Below are 19,512 nucleotides of genomic sequence, written 5' to 3' on the forward strand. Positions count from 1 at the left end.
GGGAAATGGGCTGACAGGCTCAGACCACATGGTGTGATGTTTGGTAGGGATTCTGGGCCCACACTGTCAACAGTCTATTCCTCCAAGTCTGTGCGCCTCTCCTCAACAGCCAGGTGACTCTGCCCGGGAACTCTGGGCGGGGATGTGGCCGCAGTCGGGCTGGGTATGTGCTCCTGGCCCCGTGGGGCAAGTCTAGGACGGGGAGATAAGCTGGCTGATCCCGGGAACTTGCATGGACTAGGGGCTTGTTGTGCCACCTGACAGTGGGTGGGGACACTTGTCAAAGGCTCTTTTTTTGTGGCGAACAGTCAGACGGAGTCTGTCCCGCCCCTTTTGGCTCACAGAACTGCACGCTGAGGGCAGGGGGACTTAGGGAGGGGGGGTGAATGGGGGCGGCTGGCAACGCCCCTGCCAACCGCAGCCAACAAGTGGTGGCTCGCAGACCGGGCGGCGGGCCGCGGTGACCCGGGCGGGGGCAGCCAATGGGCTCCCAGGCTGCAGTGGCGCCACCGGGCAGCCTGCCTGTCTTTGGCTGGAGCTGCGGCAGGAGGGGCCGCAGGCCGCCAGTCAGGGCTGCCGGGCCCTGTCTCTGGGAGGCCCCCGGCAGATCTGCCGCTCCATTCAGACAGCCCTACGCTGGCTGCCGCATTTTTAACTTTTCCATGGGGGAGGAGGGTGGGCTGTGGGGGCGGTGTGGCAGGGATGGCTGGGAAGACTGTGCAGCCAGAGATGGAAAGAAACTCTGAGAACTTTTCCCTTGTTCTGGATCCAGGGTGGGCTGGAGCTCCAGGCTGGGGAGAAGGGAGGTTCTGAATCTGCTGTGTTCACCACAGGCCTGATGGAATCGGCGGGGTAGGGCCAACGGGAGGCCCAGGTTGCCCACCCTGGATTAGTGCCAGGGACCCCCGGGTCCTGGCCTAATTGAGCCGCTCACCCTTTGTCGCAATGGGAGTCAGCCCTGGAACAACACTTGTGACTGAAGTGGCTGTCAGCTGGGGCGAGGGGACATTCCGACTCGCCGCCAGAGTCCTCGTGGCCCGGGCAGGACGGTGTCAGCGGCAACAGGTGTTCGTACCCCCTTCTCCCCTCCAAGCTTGGCCCCCTTGCTCAACACAGACCCACCAATCACATAATAAACATATATTTATAGATATACAATTTCAGAATTCTAATTCAAGAAATACATCTTCTCAGGGGATCCGTCAGGATCTATGTTCTTATTGCACATGGCTCAGCCCGTCTAGGGACATCTACCAAGACCAGAGGGTTGGGGTGGTGGGGGCAGAGCACCAGGGCCACCGCGGGCAGGGTGCTCTCATCCGCATCCAGTTCTGAGCATCTCTCTGGGCTGGGGCGGCCGCTTCATCACAGGGCAGGACCTTGTTTAAAAACCATATTTGACATTTCTTCACCAAGCTTCCTTTCCCAGCAAGAATCCTACTTGTTGGGAGACTTTTAAAAAAAGAGCCAAGAGAAGCTCTGGGAGGGTGGTGACCCCCTCCTGGCTGGCAGCTTGGTTTGGGGTAGTAAGGCTTCGGAGGATGGCAGGCTCAATGACACACCCACCACGAGAGGAAAATTTGGGGAAAATGGTAATTCCAAAAGGCCCAGTATAAACTGTGGGAATAAATAAAACCTCCCTCCCTTCCCCTGGCAGCAACTGCTGTTTTGAGAAAAATCCTCATTTGAAGGTGACGAGAAGAAAACCTTCTGGTTCATCCTTTGTCCAACGTGCAAGAGAAGGCCAGGTGGCGTCACGTCCTTGGAGGGTAGAGACAGAGATGCCCACGGTCATGGACTTTCTTCAGGATTCGGCTGCTGACCCAAGGTCCTGGGTGCCACCTGGTTGACTCTTGGAAGAAAAGCCTCTGGAGTCCTTGGTCCATGACTTGGGGAAAACCAGTAGCAACAATGGGGCTGTGCCCGGGGGCACCTATAAGGCAAAACTCACGGAGGGACTAAGCGGGGAGGTGGTCAGGCTGAACCTGATTCCCCTCTCCAATCCTGCTGTTCTCGGTGGTGGGGGGTCAGGGGGGCTCCCGGACGCCAGGACAAAGTGCCCACCTGAGCTGACCAAACTTACGGTGGGTGGGCTCATCCCCCTAGGCCATCTGGGGTTTCTACCGTGATGCAACACTGACCTGGCACCTGACCCTAGGGGCACCTTCTTTTCCCATGGCCTGCTCCCCTCCAGTTTAATCATGAAGTTGGCAGCCTTCCAAGTTCTCTACAGATTTATGCTATCATGATTACTGCTGCCATCAAAAACAGGCTGGGCTTGAGGGCAACGTTAGAAGCTGTGACCCAACTTTCCTTCTGCTGTCAGCTATGAAGGACAAGGCTCCTTCCCCAAACAGGCCTCGTTTTCTAAATCAGGGAAGAAATCAACTCAACAACCTAACCAAATCCCTGCATAGTTTCAAAAAGTAGACTCTCTCTCTATATATCTTTATATGTGTTATTTACATATAAATAGATATATACATATACACGCATCTATAAATTACATTCTATGGAGAGTTCTCTTTCCTCGTCCTCTTTATCCTTGGCCAACACCTCTGATTGCTTCCACTGAGGTGACTGGTGGTAGCTCCTGGGAGGGGGGAAGAAAGGAAGTTGGGTGCCCCCTCCCCCAGCCCTTCCCACAGACATTTGCTGCAAGTTTTACATTCTACTTTCGTTGCCATGGTTTCTGTATCCTAGGAGAGAGCTGATGTGGAGCCCGAGCCTTTGCCAGCCCTGGGAGGAAGGGAAGCAGCCCTGTGGCAGGTTTTCCTGTCTGTCCTAAGAGATTTCTGCATTTACTGGGTGAGAGAGAGGGCAGTTGTGCAGCGTTCGGCCTCCAATTCCACTTTAATTTTTTTTTTCTTTTTTTGTCTTTCCTTAAGTGTACAGTCCGTCACCTTGGCTCAGTGCATGTCACCAAACATTCTCCAGGGATTTCATAGTCTGGGGAGGAGAGTGGTAACAGTTAGCCTGGCAGTTACGTGTCCCGGAGCCTGGAGCTTAGCCCCCACCGACAAGCCAAGTCTTGGGCCCTGCAGTCTGTTCCTCTCTCCCAGAGGCACCAGCAAATGGCCTCAGAGCAGAGTCTGCAGCTGAGGGGACGCAGGCAGAAGAGGCGGTGGGCAGAGCACCAACACGAAAAAGAACCTTTACCAGCTCTGCCCACACTCCTCTGGGCCTGGTCCAAGCTGTCCCCTCTGGCAAATGCTGGGAACAGCGCCTGCTTAGAGGGGGTAAAGGTGGGGGGGGTGGAGCCTGCTACCACCACCTTTCATTGTTTTCTCCCATTCCTCTGTGTGGAGGGCTCTCTGCTCCTCGGACCCTGAACTTGTGACCTTTTGTTCCCTTCCTCAGACCACAGGTGAGGTGCCCGGGCAGTCAGATGCCTGCGGCTGCCAGGTGTACAGCTGCTCAGAGTGCTTCTGATCCAACCAGACTAGGACCAGCCTGGGGGCAGGGCCTCTCCTGCTCCCAGCCTGTCGGCTCCCTCCCCTGCACACGGGTTCCCTCCCATGCACACCACATTTCTTCCTGCCTGGAAGGACAGGGGAAGAGGAAGGGCTGTCGGCTCACCCATTCGCACATGGTTCATCCTGGTGTCTGCCGGGGAAGTGGGGGGGGTCTACTGACTGCCCAGTAATACCAGGTGGCCTAGATCCCAGGGCACAGATAAGAGTCTGTAACACTTGGGAAAGGGCCAAGGGGGACCACAGGGCTGGGGTAGACCAAGCGAGCATGAGGAGCAGCCCTGGGCACCCCTCAGTTCTGGAGCCAGGGGGCAGGGTGGGGTGCCATAGAGGCACCCTGGAGGGCTGAGACAGACTTTAGTTTCCCCACTCACCCCAGAACACTCCCAGCTCTGCAGGCTGGGGGTCAGGCTGAGGACAGGGAAACTGTGCTGCGCGATCACTGGGCTCCCTCCCTCCCTCCTCATACCCTCCTCTGCCTCATGACCAAGACCAGAGCTGCCAGGAGTTGCCAGGCAGAGGAGGCCCTGGCTCATACTTGGACCTCGGTGGCACGGCTGGCCCAGGACTATCCATGCAGGGAGGCCTGCACCTCTGACAGTCGGTTACAGCTTGGGGTTCCCATCTTCTGTGCTTTGTTGTACATGTCTGTGTCACCAAAGTAGCGGGCCCGATACAGCAAGCCTTCCTCTGCAAAGCAATAGGGCAAGTTAGGGCGTGCTTCTAAGGCTGCTACGATGTCAGCGTGGTCTGCGCAGGAGGGGAAGAGCAGTTACGGGCCCAGGGACTGGGCAGAATCCCTTTAGGGTAGACCCCCGCTGGGGAGCAGGATAGAGGCACCTTTTGATAGAACACAGGTGAGGCCAGCCAAGGTGAGAACCTGCCATCCTGGTCAGACTGCCCCAGGGCCCCATAGATAGATCCAGATATCCAATCAGCGAGTGGCCAGATTTGCCCCAATTTCTCTCTACACAGTTACCTATGGCAGCCAAACAACAGGCTGATTGCAGTGATTTACGGGAAGCTGGAAGAAATCTCCAGGTGGCCCCTGGCTCCTAGCCCCGGGGAAACACAGGGGTGGTAGCTGGCTTTTGGCTGGGCCATGGCTGGCGTAGAGCAGTGCCAGGTGCTGGGCCCACAGATCGCTGGGGGAACAGTGCCTTCTTCTTCCAAGCTCTCAAGCTTTGTGCACACACCACCCCCTCCTCCGCCCCCACATAAACACACACAAACTTACTTTGCTGCTTCTCCTTCCAACAGTTGTTTCGAAGATTGGCAATATAATCATCTTCCACATTCCGTTCAACCATTTTGAGGCTGGAGCCTGTGTACTCCTCAGAGAACGTGTCTGCCACATAGTAGACGACGTTCAGGTGGTCAGTGACTCGCTTGTGGACGTGGCCCACCGACCTGGCCAGAAACAGACCAAGCGCAAAGTGGGCATGGGTCCACAGACCCAAGGTAGCGCCAGGGATGACTGGGGCCCCCAACATAAGGTGCCGCACAGCCCACAGGAGTAGGGGCTAGAGCAGGAACTCCATGCTGCTCTGGAGAAAAGAAACAGGCTCCCTCCTATATGAGTGGTCCAGACCACAGCAAGGTGTGCCTCTGGCTCTCTGCTTACCACACTGCTGCCTGGGGCCTCTGGGGAGCAGCCCCTCTCTGGGAGGGCCTGATCAGGGAAGCAGGGAACCCAGGGTGAGTGCAGGTCCCACCTGTGATGAGCTGCGTGACCTGACCTCCCTGTGTTTCCATTCCCTTGTTCATCCCCTAAGCCAATCCTTGCTGAGGGCCTGCCCTCCTATCCAGGGGCTCCCAGTCCAGAGTGAACAGGCTTAGGAACAACATGACAGGAAGGATTCTAAGGAGCTGTATCCTTCCACCTCTTGGAATCTTCTAGCTCTAACTGTAGGCTCTGCAGGCTCAGGGCTTCCCAGGGGGCCCTAGTGGTAAAGAATCTGCCTGCCAATGCAGGAGACATAAGAGATGCAGGTTTAATCCTTGGGTTGGAAAGATCCCCTGGAGAAGGAAATGGCAACCCACTCCAGTATTCTTGCCCATGGAGAATCCCACGGTGAGAGGGGCCTGGCAGGCTGTAGTCCATGGGATTGCAGAGTCAGACATGACTGAATTGACTTAGCACACATGCATGCAGGCTGAGGGAAGAGCCTCAACATGCTGATAGAAGTTAGTGCTCTGGTGAGGACAGCTTCTGTCTGCCCATTCCTGCCTCTCAGCTCTCTAGCTACAGAGAAAAAGGCTGGCATCAGGCCACAGAGTGCTTGTGCTGGCTGGTGTGGGTCCAGTGGACCGACTCTGCCCCCTGCTGGCTCAGAGGGATCCTGCCAGGCTCCCAGGCTGAGGCTGGCCGCTAGGTGGGGTCACTGGGCTCCCGGCCATAGAAGCCAAGCAGTCGCTCTATATCAGGTCAGGTGCTAGAAATAAATGAGGGGAGCTGATGCCTTCAAAGGGCAAATAAGTTGCCCAAGTTCACTATCAGTGTGAGACCGTATATTCATTTGACAAATGTTAGCAAGCATTTCTAATGAGCCTGGCATTTTATGTGTATTACTCATTTAATTATCACAAGCAGGTATTCCCATTTTGTAGGTGAGGAAGCAAAGGCTCAGAGAAGTTACATAACTAGTACAAGGTCACAGAGCTGCTTAGTTAGTAGAGGAGCTGGGATTCAAAGCAACCTTTGCTCTGACTCTAGAGCCTCTGTTCTTCTCATGGTCTCAGGGCTCTCAAGCAGAACGGAAGAACAGAGGTTCCTATTTCAAGGCCAGCAGATAAGATGGGGAGTGTCGTGAAACCATATGCAAAACAGTGTGCATGCACAGTGTTCTAGGGAAAAGAGCTGCAGGCTTCACTGTGTTTTCTTAGGGGACTATGATCCTAAAAAAATCAAGAACCTCAGCTTAACAAGGTCTATTTTCTTGATTCTAAGCAGCTTCTGCAATTTGATCAGGAACCTGCTGGAAGAGGATGGGAAGGAAGGCCCCTGGTGGGGGCTGAGGCTCCAAAGCTCCCGCCCCACCCCACCGTGCACCCACTACCCGGGACTCACCCCAGCGGCGGGTACTCACGGTCTGAGGCTCAGACTGTAGGGTGGACTGGACACCATGAGCTGGCTGAGAGCTGATACGAGGATCAGGATGAGGATGGGCATCAGCTGGACAAACACCCCCAGCCCGCCCTAGAGGGAAGAGCCAACGGTCACCCAGGCTGACGCTGGTGGCAATGCCACAGTGCAGCCCAGGTGGTGGGAGTCTACAGACAGACCACGAGGTCTCTCTCTCCCATTCCCTCCCATGGGTCCCCCTAATACAGAAACTTCTCTAGCTGCCAGTTTCCCCAAATAAAAACAAAGCTGCAACTGGGGCTAAATGCTGGGGTGGGAGGTGGGTATACGTATTTACTTGTGAGAGAATACAAGAAAAAAAAAAAAAAAAGCGAAAGTGTCTGCCTTCAGAAGAATGGGAGGCAGGCCTTGAAGGAGATTTACACTATATATACCTTTCTGAATTCTGAACCCTATTACCAATTTAAAAATTGCCAGTTGAGAAATTATAAAATAAATTTGTTCAGTTTGTGGTAATTTTCAATTTTAAAAAACTTCTGTATGTTAAATACACACAAAATAAAAGTTTAAAAAATGAATAAACAAAAGCAGAAGGCCACATTATCAGAGCAAAAGAGAACTCTCTGCTTGGTATAATTTTAAATATTCTGCAACTGTCCACAGTATTTTAATCTTAGCTAACTGCTTTAATTTCAGTCAGCCACCTGTTCTTATAATCTGTGGCACTCAAAGGATGTTTGATGCATTGTCTTGTTACAGCTCTTGTATACATTATTAAAGAATACTGAAGAGAAGAAAGAAGACCCAACCCTATGTTGTCATCCTTTACAATTCTCTTGTGAAGTTTAACCTTCCATTGCTTGGAAAACGTCATTCTGACCTTAAGAACATATAGACCTCACGAAGGCCATTAACACTGGAACCTGCCTGGAAGCAGGGAGGTTTCTGCATTCCATTTCCCAGCAGAGGCCATCACGCCCAACTCCCGCTGTGGGTGCTGTGGAGTGTGGCGCCCTCTGGTGTCCTTTAGTGGAATGGCAACTGGGGGACCGAGTTAGCTTCCCGGCTGAGTTGGGGGGGTACTGCTGTCGCAGGATAGCAAGGTACTCCCCAATCCAGGCCTCACCCGCTTGGGTGGGACTAGGCACCCTCCCCATACCCACCCCCTCCTCACTCACATCACCCTGGTTCTCCCTGCGGTCCTGCCTTTGATGGTACGTGTAGCGCATGCGGCCATTGCTGTAGACGTGGACGTTACCTGGGGGTCAGAGGGACTGAGTCAGGAGTGGGGCTGCTGGGAAGGGGAGAGGCTGGCATCCCATCTCCCACCATCACCACGAGGGAGGCCTGGACGTGGGGGAGAGCAGGGAAACTTACTAGATGGGAAGCCACCACCAAAAAACATGTTGAAGAGGTCTTCAGGGGAGATGTCGGCCTCAAAGCCGCGGTGGAAGTCCCCATGCCCGTGGCCGTGCCGGGCTGCCTGGCCCTTGTCATCACCGAACTGGTCATACTGCTTCCTCTTCTCTGGGTTGCTAAGTACCGCATACGCTGTGCCGATGGCTAGGAGCAAGAAAGGAGGCAGAAAGGTGAGGTCCGAGGGTGCTGGGGGTGCGGGCCCATGGTGGCCAAGCGCCCACTTCCTTCAGGTGTTCAAGTGGTGCTCTAAGGTGCAGAGGGCGGGGCGGGAGGATGGATGCTGGAACACCTCTGAATGAATCGGGGCAGTCTGCAATGGGCGGAGGATTAACACTCAGTCCTCACTCTCCACTGCATGATGATGGTCCAATTTTTTCTATTGATCAGGTCCTTTATGGGCCTTACCCTACTGACCCCTAAGAGCTCATCTCCATTTTACCAATGAGAAAACGGAGGCTCAGGGAGGTTAAGTGTAAGCTCACACAGGTCTGATGCTGCAGAGCCAGGAATCAAACCCAGGTGAGTCTTGCTTCAGGTCTGCTCTCTGACTTTATGAAAACCACCAAAATACCTCCTCCTCATTCCTTTCTCCTGGGGTGTCTGGTGGGATGGGGCATCCTTTCTGGAGGGTATGTAATCTTCAAGTCACAGCACAACAAGAAGGCTGAACAAACACATGATGTGCTATTGTAAATCGGAGAGCAGCAGGAACTGCCAGGAGGGGCCGGGTCCCCAGGCTCTAGTTGAGACTCCACTGCTGGTGGTGTGGCCTGGGCAAGCCTTCTCTTCCCTGGGGTCTGGGTCCCAGCTGTGGTCCCTCCACCTGGCCCCCATTAGAGCTCCCAGGGGTGGGGAAGCCTGTGCCTGGAAGGCCCCAGCTCTGAGTCCTCCTCAGTCTCTTGTCCTCCAGCGGCCCACACCCTCAAGGCAGCAGGTCAAAGCTGCATCTGCTTCAGAACGTGCAACCCCTAGAGAGTGAGAATGCCTCTCCTCCTCCCACCGTGACAGGGCCCCGAGGCCAGGGCTGAAGAAACAGGAACCCCAGCTGCCTTGCCTCCTCATTCCTTTCTCCTTCTGCCCCTGAGGTTGGTGGACAGGCAGCGGGGGGAGATGCCTGCAGACTGCCCCACTGGGAACCAACCCCGAGCAGGCTGGAACGGAGCACCTGGGGCAGCCCCAAGAGAGGCACACGGGATCTTGGGGGTCTGTTCTGCGCAGGCTCCCCACCTGGTGATGGTCATAGCCCCGGTACAGCACAGCACCCTGCCTGGCCCCGGGGAGGGGGCCAGTCACCACACCCCAGAGGGAGGTGAGCCTAAGACCATGAAGGTCCCGTGGAGGACAGGCAGGTGTGAGAGGAGAGAAGGGATGTCTGGGGAACTGCAGGACCAGCCACTCAGCGCTGGGACACAGCCAGCAAGTGTGCCTGATGTGTTCAGTGAAAATATAAACGATTAAAGGGCAGCTTAGGTTTTCAGCCAGAACTGAGGCCCCCTCCCCAGAAATAACAGGCCCTGAGTCCAGAGAGACTGCTATGTCCCCCACTGGAGGCGAGAGGTCGTGTGTGGTATGTGTGTGGGGGTGTGTGTGTGTAGAGAGACTGGGGAGGGTTGGCCGCGGCTGCTGGTCTGAGGAGGCCACCAAGCTCTGATCCAGGCCACTCAGCTTCTCAGAACAGGGAAACTATTTTCAAGATCCCAGGATGCGGAACTGACACAGGAGGCCTCCTTCAGCCCCTCAATCAGCATGTGACCTTGGCAAAGGCACTGGTTCTCAGCTCCCCTGCTGTAACTCCGTGGAGGGAGGGGGAAGGAGAGAGAGGAGTGGTACCATCTGCACTCCGACAGATTGCGGGGTGGAGGTGACTATAGGGCCTTCTTCCCAAAAGCAGCTCCTGAGCTAGAAGGACTTGGGTCCAAGGCAGCTTCCAGGAAAAGCTGCTCCTCCCCTCCCCAGGATAGGAGATCAGAACAGCCAAACACTAGGAAACCTGGGTCAGCTTACCTTTGAAAGCTTCAGTGGCGCCAGGCGCATGGTTCTTGTCGGGGTGGAATTTGAGGGCTAGTTTGCGGTAGGCCTTCTTCAGGTCCTCATCTGAGGCCCCTCTGCTCACCCCCAGGATCTCGTAGTAATCTTTACACTGCTTGACCCTGGAGGAGGAGGGAGTAGAACTTGGTGAGGGAGCTCTCGTGGGCCCAGGCTGGGAAGGGAGGTGGCTGATGAAAGAGCAGTGTGGGTGCCCAGCTCTGAGCAGGCTGGGGGACCAGGACAGGCCCAGCGGAGACAGCAATAATATATTTAGGATTTAATGCTGTTTCTGCCGGGCCAGGAACCATTTCCCTGAGCTAACAACAGCACCCTTGCTGCAGGCACCTAGGAAGGACTGTTCGTCAGGGGCCTCTGCCCAAGGGCAGGTGTGCCCCGGGTTCGGCAGCTCTACCCTCCTGGCAGTCTGAGTCTGAGGGATAAACAGGCCGGATGTGGCAGGTGTCTGTTCACCCATCACAGGGCCCTGAAGAGACGCTGTTTCTCTCCCACTGAGTTTTAACTCCTGGGGTCCCTGGAGACTCCCTGACTCTTGGCCCACAGTTGGTTTCTTTCTTTCTTTTTAATACTTATTTTTATTTGGCTGTGCCGGGTCTTAGTTGCACCATTTGACCTCTTAGTTGTGGTGTGTCAGATCTAGTTCTCTGATCAGGGGTCGAACCTGGGCCCCAGTATTGGGAGCATGGAGTCTGAGCCACTGGATAACCAGGAAAATTCCCATCACCAGCTTCTACTGCCTACAACCCATGGTCTTGTCTGGTCAGAAAGGTGTAAATTCGGCAAATACTTTTATGGGAAACTATCATCACACTGGGTCACACACAGGCCTGAAGCTTGACATCTTCACTAGCAGCCAGGGACCGCAGAGGCACTCCCAAGGCTAGCTGGTGGGAGGCCTCCGGAGAAATGCGAGCGGGAGCATCTAATCCTGAGCAGCCGTGGCTGGGTTGTCTCGGCCTGGTGTGAGCTGCTCCGCGCTGAGCCTGCCCAAGCCTTGGAGGGATAACTCCTCCTGTTTCCACCCTACCCCACACAGGCTCTGATCTGAAAGGGTCTTTGTTGGGGGCAGGAGTGTGGGTTGGGGGAGTATCTGGAGGGGAGACCAGGCCTCATCTCTGACAAACGGGGCTGTGTAAAAAGGCCCAGGATCTGCTGGCCTGTGGCAGAGGAGGCCAGCAGCATCAGCGGTTTCCAGCTTTTGCTGTGGGCTGCCGGGGCAGCAGCGGGTAGCAGGGCCCCAAGGCCCACACTAGACTCCAGGGCCTCATGGGAAATGGGAGAGGGCCTTGTGAGCTTGGCTCCTGACCATCCTCCAGCCTCAAGGTCCTCCCAGGTGAGGTGGATGACGGGCGGCAGGAAGCCTTCTCTAGATGTGAAAACATCCCAACCCCCCAGGCTCTGGCTCTTCCCGCCCGCCCAGTCCGCTACCTTTTCACGGCTGCTACTTGCTCTGCGGTGTAGCCTTTGGTGCTCTCTCCTCCTCCGGCCTCACCGTTGGCTGAGGGGGCATTGGCCCCAGCTGCTTTCCTATGGGTCGCGTGAGTTGCCTCTGTGGCTTGGGGTTGGTCGCTGGCAGGCTGTGGTTTCTGGTTGAGGGACTCGATCAGGGCTGTGCAAAAGCAGGACAACTGTTCAGGGCTCCTGCTCCAGCAATGGCTGAGGGCCTGCCCGGCCCTGGGAAATCCCGGGACCCCTGCACCCCACCCACTCTTCTTCCCAACATAGCTTGCTCCTTTCCTGACCTGGGCCTGAGGGACTAAGGGGATAATCGCTTGCTTAGGAGTCACAGTTCTGAGGGTAAACCCAGCACAAAAATAAACTATTAATCTTTTAGGTTTTTAAAATCCCTAAGTAAAGTGTGTAATAGCCACCCTCTGTTGAGTGCCAAGATGGGCAAAGTGCTCTGTAAGGGGGCTGCACTTAGTAGGACCATCAGAGTCAGCAGGAACTGGGAGGAAGGCCTCCTCCCGCTCAGCTGTGGAGAGGAAAGGGAGCAGTGATTCTGCCCCAGGGGGCAGGGGCGGTGTGGGACTCAGGACAAACATCTGCTGTGCTCACGCTTGCTACTGTTTACCTTTTTCAAATGGCTGGCCACGTCCAATGTCCTGCTTCAGTGTTCACAGTCTATACAGGGCATTAGCGGTCATGCTCAGAGAGGGTCACAGATATCCAAACCCAAGTCCTTGGTGCCTTTTGATTCAATGAGGAAAGGCCCATATCTCTGAAAGGAGTCCCCTGTGCCCACTCATTACAGGCCCAGAGCCAGCTCTGAGCCCATGAGTCATGCCTGGGGCACAGCACCCTGGGAATCCAGGCATCTGGGCCACTGCAGGGACCCAGGACACCTCCGTGCAGAGGAGGGGCAGCAATGCAGCCTGGCTGGTCCCCAGCTTCCTTCAAATGTGCCAGGTGTTTGCTGGGCTCCAGGCACTACGATGCATGTGGGCCTGGAGGAGGCCCAGAGCTGGGCTCCAGGGAGCAGAGCACTGGGGCTCAAGTGGACCACTGTATCCTGAGCCCCTGCTGCGCTACTTGTAGAAAACTCACATGTTCTCACCGAGTCAGCAGCTGGGAAATACAAACACAGAGGCTGACAGGTGGGCTGGCCCTGCATGAGGGGGTGGAGGGGCTCCTGCACCAAAGCCCAAGAGGGTGCTCGGAGAGAAGCCACAGTGGTGAGCACTCGCCATGAGTCAGCAGGCCCGGACATGGTGCTCTGTGTGTATTCGCTCATTTAATCTTTTTTTTAAAAATTAATTATTTATTTTTTGGTTGCGCTGGGTCTTCGTTGCTGCACTCAGGCTTTCTCCAGTTGCAGAAAGCGGGGGCTACTCTCTAGTTGTGGTGCGGGGGCTTCTCATTGCAGGGGCTTCTCTTGTTGCAGAGCACAGGCTCTAGACACACAGGCTTCAGTAGCTGCAGCACAGGGGCTCACTAGCTGTGGCCCGCCGGCTCTAGAGCGTGGGCTCAGCAGTTGTGGTGCGCGGGCTTAGCTGCTCTGCAGCATGTGGAATCTTCCTCGACCAGGGATGGAACCTCTGTCCCCTGCACTGGCAGGCAGATTCCCATCCACTGCTCCACCAGGGAAGTCCTTGCCCATTTAATCTTGACAGTGGCTTCAGAGCTGGGTCTCATCACTGTCATCCCTGTTATAAGGGAGGAGCTGTGTTTGATCACCTTGCCCGTGGCGACACAAGGTGAGTGGCAGCACTCGAGTTCCAGGATGTCCAGCTCCGGAAACCATGCTCTTGACTACTCTGCCATCCCAGACCACATGAGCCTGGCAGGAGAAGCCCCTTCCAGCCATGTTGTGCTGAGAAAGAAGTTCATTCCCAAAGACCCAGGCTTCAAATCTCAGTTCAGCCTAACATCCCGACCTCTGGTGGACTGGTGAGATTTCTCTGAATTTCGGTTTCCTCACAGTGCGCATGTGTGTGCGCTCAGCCACGTCCAACCCTTTTGACCACATGACCCCACCGCCAGACTCCTCTGCCCATGGAATTTTCCAGGCAAGAATAGTGGAGTGGGATGGCATGTCCTCCTGCAGGGGATCTCCCCACACAGTAAATGAGGATAAAATGAGATGTGTAACTACCTGGCACAGACACTGACATACAGTAAAAGTTCAAAATGAGGAGCTGCTAATACTGTGACCGGGGCTGATGAGCTGGCTGGCCAGGGAGGTGAGGTGACCAAGGTCGGGGGTGGGCAGGGCACTCCACATCTTGGGGAGGCAAAGTATCAGCGCCCAGTAGGTTTTGGACTCAGCTGCAATCATGAGATGTCAAGCCATCCCAGGCTCCACTTTTACGCCAGGTACCAAGGAAATGGCAAAAGCAGAAACCAACAAAGTGATGCTGATCAAGACAGGACTGAGAGAGGAGTCGGTCTGCTGGTTTCCTAAGGCTTTTAAAGAGGTTGTTTATTTTCATTTTTCTGGAAACCTCAGGGGTCCAGGCTGATGCCCTCAGGACAATATGACTGGCCATTCAATTACTGTAGATACACAGGAGCATCAGCCAGGAAGTGGGATCGGCTCTCTCTGGTACCTTTCAGGGAACATTCTGGAAGATTTTTTAGTTATGTGGAATCAGCCCTTCTAATTTCCCTACACTGCACAAAGACAGAGTAAAGGGGAATGAATGTGCCCTGGGTCACACAGAAGACTGCTGTTTGAGGTGGCAATTAAAGATTTCTGGGTGTTAACAATTAAGACTCTCTTGTGGCCGGGACAAGCCCTCTGCCAGTCCGTGGATATGACTGCCCCATGCTGTCTCACTGTTACACCCCTCACAGCACAGTGCCTGGGAAGCAAAGTCACAGAAGAGTAAGCAACAGAATAGCTTAATGTGGCGATGGAGTTAGACAGAGTTGGGTTCAAATCCCAACTCTGCCCCTTCTCAGAAAAGCTGGCAGACAGTTAGAAAGAAGGGAAACTGGAGGAAGAGACCAAAGCTGGGGTGGCAGCAGGAGCCATTGAGGTGGAGGTGAGACCATCTGTACAGACAAAGCTACTAGAGGAGACCCTCCTCAGACCCAGACTGCCCGCTTCAAACCTGGCCCTGCCACTTGACAGTGGTGTTTCCTTGGACAAGTCAACTTAGCTTCTCCATGTAAACCTGGATCTCCCTCAGGACAGCTGAAACAGTAAATGAGTGAATGCCTCCAAAGCACTGAGCACCACCTCCAGCAAACACTGTGTCACCTGGGACACTTCCCCTCCAGGCTCTCTAGGTACCTACAAGTGCTCAAAGTAGTCGGGAGATGGAGGCCAGATTAGATGAAGAGCCAGGGAGTGGCGCTGCACAGTCTGTATCCTTTGCTAATGAGCCACGTGGTCTTGTCAAGGTACCTAATTCCTCAGTGAAGACACAGTTCCTGCCCTCACAGGATTGTTCAGGGGGTAAAGAAGACTCAATAAAACAAGATAAATGGAAGGACTGAGTGCCCAATGGGGTACATAAAGGCTGACCAACTTGGAACAGACAGCTCCACACTCTGGACCTTGCCAGTCCTAAAATATCCCTCACTCCTAGACCCTGAATGCCAAACCCTCTCAGTGGCCAGTCCTCTCTTCTCCCGTGTGCTGGCCTCCCTGACTGAGCCTGAACCCCAGAGTCAGCACCACACAGAACCTTGGGCAGCCTCTGTGTGGACCTGGAGTCTGGGATGTCCTGACATTTCTTGGTTACAACTCAGTCCACAGCCTGCTGAGTGTTGAGACTTTACCTTCTGAAGCCCTGGAGCCTCCCAGCCCCCCACCTTGGGTCCTCTCACCTCCCTGGCTGGCCTGTTCCCGGTGCAAGCTGGTTCATGAGCCCAGATCATCACATTACCAGCTATTCATTTTGAACCTCGTCAGTCTCTGTGCCAGGTGCTTCACAGAACCTGAGGCAGCCGAGCTGTCCTCCATGGCTAACCTTCACTCAGGATGCTGGAAAAACACAGGCCTGTAGATGTTCTTAACAGCTCCCAGGAAAACGCAGTGCCTTCCACCACTGTCGCTAAGCCTGAGGCAAAGCCACTGCTTACCAGGCTGCAGGACTGGATAGAAGCTCTCAGAAAGGGACCGACTGGCTCCATTCCCCCTGCCCTGTGACTTCTCACCTCAGGGCCCCACCCCTGCTCCAGAGTACATCAGTCCAGCCCCCGGTGCCTCCCCATCCCACCTCCTGCAGCAGAGTTTCAAGTCCTCTTGGATCCTTCAAGATTTCTCTGAGCCTCCTCTCACTCCTAACCTTTCCCTGTCTGTCCTTCCACGTCTCCAGGACCAGTCCTCGTCCGATGCTCTTGATTCTCTGCCTTTCATTTCTTGACTTGCCCTTTCCTCACGTGGCCTCTGCAGCAACTGCCAGTGCTGCTCACCACCTCCTTGACACAGGGCTCCGCGGCTGCCTGGCCGCTGCTCCCTCCTGGGACTGCCTCTTCAGCTGCTGCTCCATCTCACCTTTTGCTTCCTCTGTCTCTGCCCACTGGCTAAGGGCAGATGTGGCAATGTCTGTGTCTGCAGTAACCTCTGCTACACGTTCACACCTTCCCACAGTGACCTCAGCCAGGCACGACTCCAGGGAGCTCCATCCAACTGATGACGGCAGACTCTCAGCTGGAACCGGGTGCTCTCTCCGGAGCTCCAACCTGATAGTTTATTTGGAACATCCCACCAGCACCTTGCACTCTGCCCATCTCTGCCCACCCGTGTTCTTTAGCTTGGTTTCTTCCTGATCACATAGGGTTGGATTCTGAGTCCCCATTTTTCCTCAGCATCCTTCTTACAGAAGCCTCAGCACTTCTCCTCCAATGAATTTATTCTGATCCATGCTGCCTTACCTTAAGCCCTCATAATTCCTAACCCACTCCATGCAATTGTCTCCCAACTGGTTTCTGCCTTGAGTCTCTCTTCCCACTCAATAACCCTATATGTTGTTTTAAGATCAGTACCCTATCTTCCACCTGCTATCAAAAACTTCAGTCATTTTTCCACTAACTACACAATAAACTGAAATACCCTGGTATGGCAGGAAAGGATTCCCCCAGTCTGGTCCCATCCTATTTTCAACCACAGTCCCCTCCATACTCAAATTACCACCTCCAAAGCCTCCATATCTCGTTACACTCAGTCTCTTCCCCCACATCTCTTACAACTTCCAGCCTCCATATCTTTCCCCCAGCAAGCCCTTCTCAAGCCCCCTACTCTCCTCTGAAGTGCAGTTCAAATAAGGCCTCTTATCCTACTCCCCGAAGCCTTCCCTCACTGTGATCTACCATTAGTTTCACACCCCTGTCATGAGACTGCTTATAATTTACTCTCCATGCCTCCTACCCTCAAGATTCCCCTCCACCTCGTGAAGGGCAGGGACTGAATTTTTCACATCTACCCAGAGGTCCTCAGCATCTAACACTGGGCTTCATTTCTGTTTAATCACAGCTCTCGTTTTACAGTTTGCAATATCATCTTTTCTGTAACTGTCTCCTTCACTAGACGTAAGCTCCTTAAGGTGAATGATCACATCTTACCAATTCTTCTGTAACCACTTAGCACCAAGAAGAGATTTTGCAAGCAAAAACAAAGAAGTCTTTGCATTAAATGAGTATGTGGAATGAGTTCAAACTTTACACATCAAGTGTAGACAACTACCTAGTATTTTTTAACCAAGGTTTCCGTATCTCAAGCCTAAATCACCCCTACATCCTTGTCAGTAACATCCTTGTTACCTTGTGCCTGCAAATGGCACAAGGTAAAGTTTACAGAGAGCTGAGAGGCAAATACCCTTTCCAGAATAATACGAATATGACAAATATGCAGCAGGTCACTCCTTGCCTGAGCAAATTCCAGTACTTGTGCTCCAGGAAGGACACCCATCCAAGCACTTGAAGTGTAGCAGGGGGGCCTGGTAACAGAAGAGTTCTGCAGGCATGCTGTTACCATCCATTCTTGGCTGCTTGTTTCTGAACCTCCAGAAGTACCGGAGTCAGTCTGGGAGCTGCCCTCACGCCCCCTTACACAGAGGGCCGTCTTACAGAGTGTGATTTCACAGAAAAGTTCCTTGAGCAGGTTACCTCAGGAGCTGTGGAAAACAGAGACTGAAACTCTCTCTAAAGCAAACAGGCCAAACCTGCAGAGTCAGGAGGGAGAAAAACTTAGGCGTTCTAGACTGCCTCTTCCACCACGATTCCCCTTTCTCAATTTCATAATGTGGGCATGAAGGGTTAGAAAGCTAACTGCTGCTGTTCAGTTTCATTTTATTCCTTTAGCGAACATGTAAAGAGTCACAGAACTTTCCAATTTCTAGCTGTGTCATCTTGGACAAGTCCCTAGCCTCTGAGGTATTTCCTTATCTACAGAACAAAGATAATGATCTGCTCTGCCTCCCTGATAGGGCAGGCTCAAGAGAGAAAACAAACTGAAAGAGCTGTCTAAACTCTGTGAAAAGCCCTCATGGGTATGATTGTTATTCATATTATCTGTGCCAGCCCTCCAATTTTCCAGTTGAGGAAACCCAAGCTCAGAAAGATCACATGGTAGCAGTTAGGATGAAAACTCCGTCTTCTGAGTACCTGCTATCGGCCAGTTTACTTAGCGGCAATTGCAGGTATAAACTCTGTATTTTTAATGAACTACCTCTTTCTCTCCTCCAGCGTGTGTGAAGAAAAACTCCGAAGACTTAGGTTAAAGAAAAAAAAAAAAAAAGGCTTCCTGGATAGAGTGAGTAGTACAGACAACCTCACTGTTCCCTCTCTGGTTTGGAAACAGTCCAGGGCTGCTTAGCAGCCTGGTGCTGTCCTGACGCTCATATGGCCGGCCACTGACGGACTCTTCGGGGCGAGGGTAGGTGGGAGTGCTTGAGGCCATCGCTCTGAAGCTCGCAAGCGGGAGAAGAGGCTCCAGGAGGGAGTGAGCGGGTGTGTGGAATGGGAAAAAGGCAGGCTCTAGTCTGGTGAGGGTGGTCCTTGACCCTAGCCCGGAGACGTGCCAGGGAGTAAACATACGGAGATGACTTTTCAGGCCGTCCGAAGGTCAGAAGTGCTCTTTCTTTCTCTAGAACTTATTTCTTCCTTCAGAGGAGTTATGTTTATTTTCCTAAACTATAATATTTCCCAGGCCGGCAACTGGCCCTGGGCCACCGAATGGCCCCTTGGGAAAAGTAGTTCGATTTCGCTTCCATATAAGTTCCTTTCGCCCCATCTGTCAGAACCTCTCATTCTTGGGAACTCCAAATCTTAGAGGATTCCGCAAGCACCTGGAAAGCTAAAGTCACTGTTGCCCCTGTCACCAAGAGTCCAGTATCCCGGAGAGGGGTGGGAGCCAAAGACTACACCTCCCGAAGGCCACCGCGCGTCTCAGTGCGCAGGCGTAGCCGCGCCTCGCCACCCCTCCCCCTCCTCCAACAGCTCCCGTCGGTCCGTTCCCGTATTCCCCCCATCAGTTCTAATGTCCCCTCAGTGTCTCTGGCATCTTACACTCACCGCGAACTCGCGGCGTCGGGTACAGCCGCTGCGCTTTCTCCAGGAAGCGGAGCGCTCGGTCCGGCTGGTTGCTCTGGATGGCCTTAAGGGCGATGCTAATACAGCGCTCGGCTTCATCCTTGTTGGATTCCATGGCGGAACCAGAGCGCGGAACCAGGGAGGGGGAGGCCGGGCGAGCGAAGGGCTGCGCCAGCAGCCGGCGCGTCTAGGAGCAGGCGGTCGCAGGGTGATGACATAAACCCTCCGCCCCTCCTTCCCTGAGGTTTAAGCGAGGGCGGAAGCGATACCGTATGTCTTCTAAGAGGGGGACGTCTAAGAGGCCCTAATGATGTAAGTCCACGTTCCAAGAGGGCATATTCCGAGGTCTTAAAGTTTTCTATGTTCGCAAGTAGTAACTCTGTGCGTTTGAGACGAAGGTTGCTTATTTAGTCATTCGACAGATATTTGGGTACCTGCTATTTGCCAGGTTAGGTAAATGGTAGAAAACAGAAGTCTCTGCCCTCATAGAGCCTACATTCTAGTGTG

At 53.9% G+C, this 19,512-nt stretch overlaps 1 protein-coding gene across 1 annotated transcript; it reads right to left on the reverse strand.

The window, feature by feature from the left end:
* Positions 1-1,125: 1,125 nt before the first annotated feature.
* DNAJB12 (DnaJ heat shock protein family (Hsp40) member B12) lies at positions 1,126-19,197 on the reverse strand. Its single transcript, XM_043926759.1, is given in 10 exon segments — positions 1,126-2,949; positions 4,012-4,092; positions 4,094-4,163; positions 4,711-4,883; positions 6,563-6,672; positions 7,737-7,816; positions 7,936-8,121; positions 9,982-10,127; positions 11,452-11,632; positions 18,988-19,197. Coding segments are annotated over 10 exon segments (1,167 nt in total). The 5' UTR covers positions 19,121-19,197; the 3' UTR covers positions 1,126-2,942.
* Positions 19,198-19,512: the final 315 nt, after the last annotated feature.

The sequence above is a fragment of the Cervus elaphus genome, chromosome 15, assembly GCF_910594005.1.
Source record: "Cervus elaphus chromosome 15, mCerEla1.1, whole genome shotgun sequence".
Lineage (NCBI taxonomy): Eukaryota > Metazoa > Chordata > Mammalia > Artiodactyla > Cervidae > Cervus > Cervus elaphus.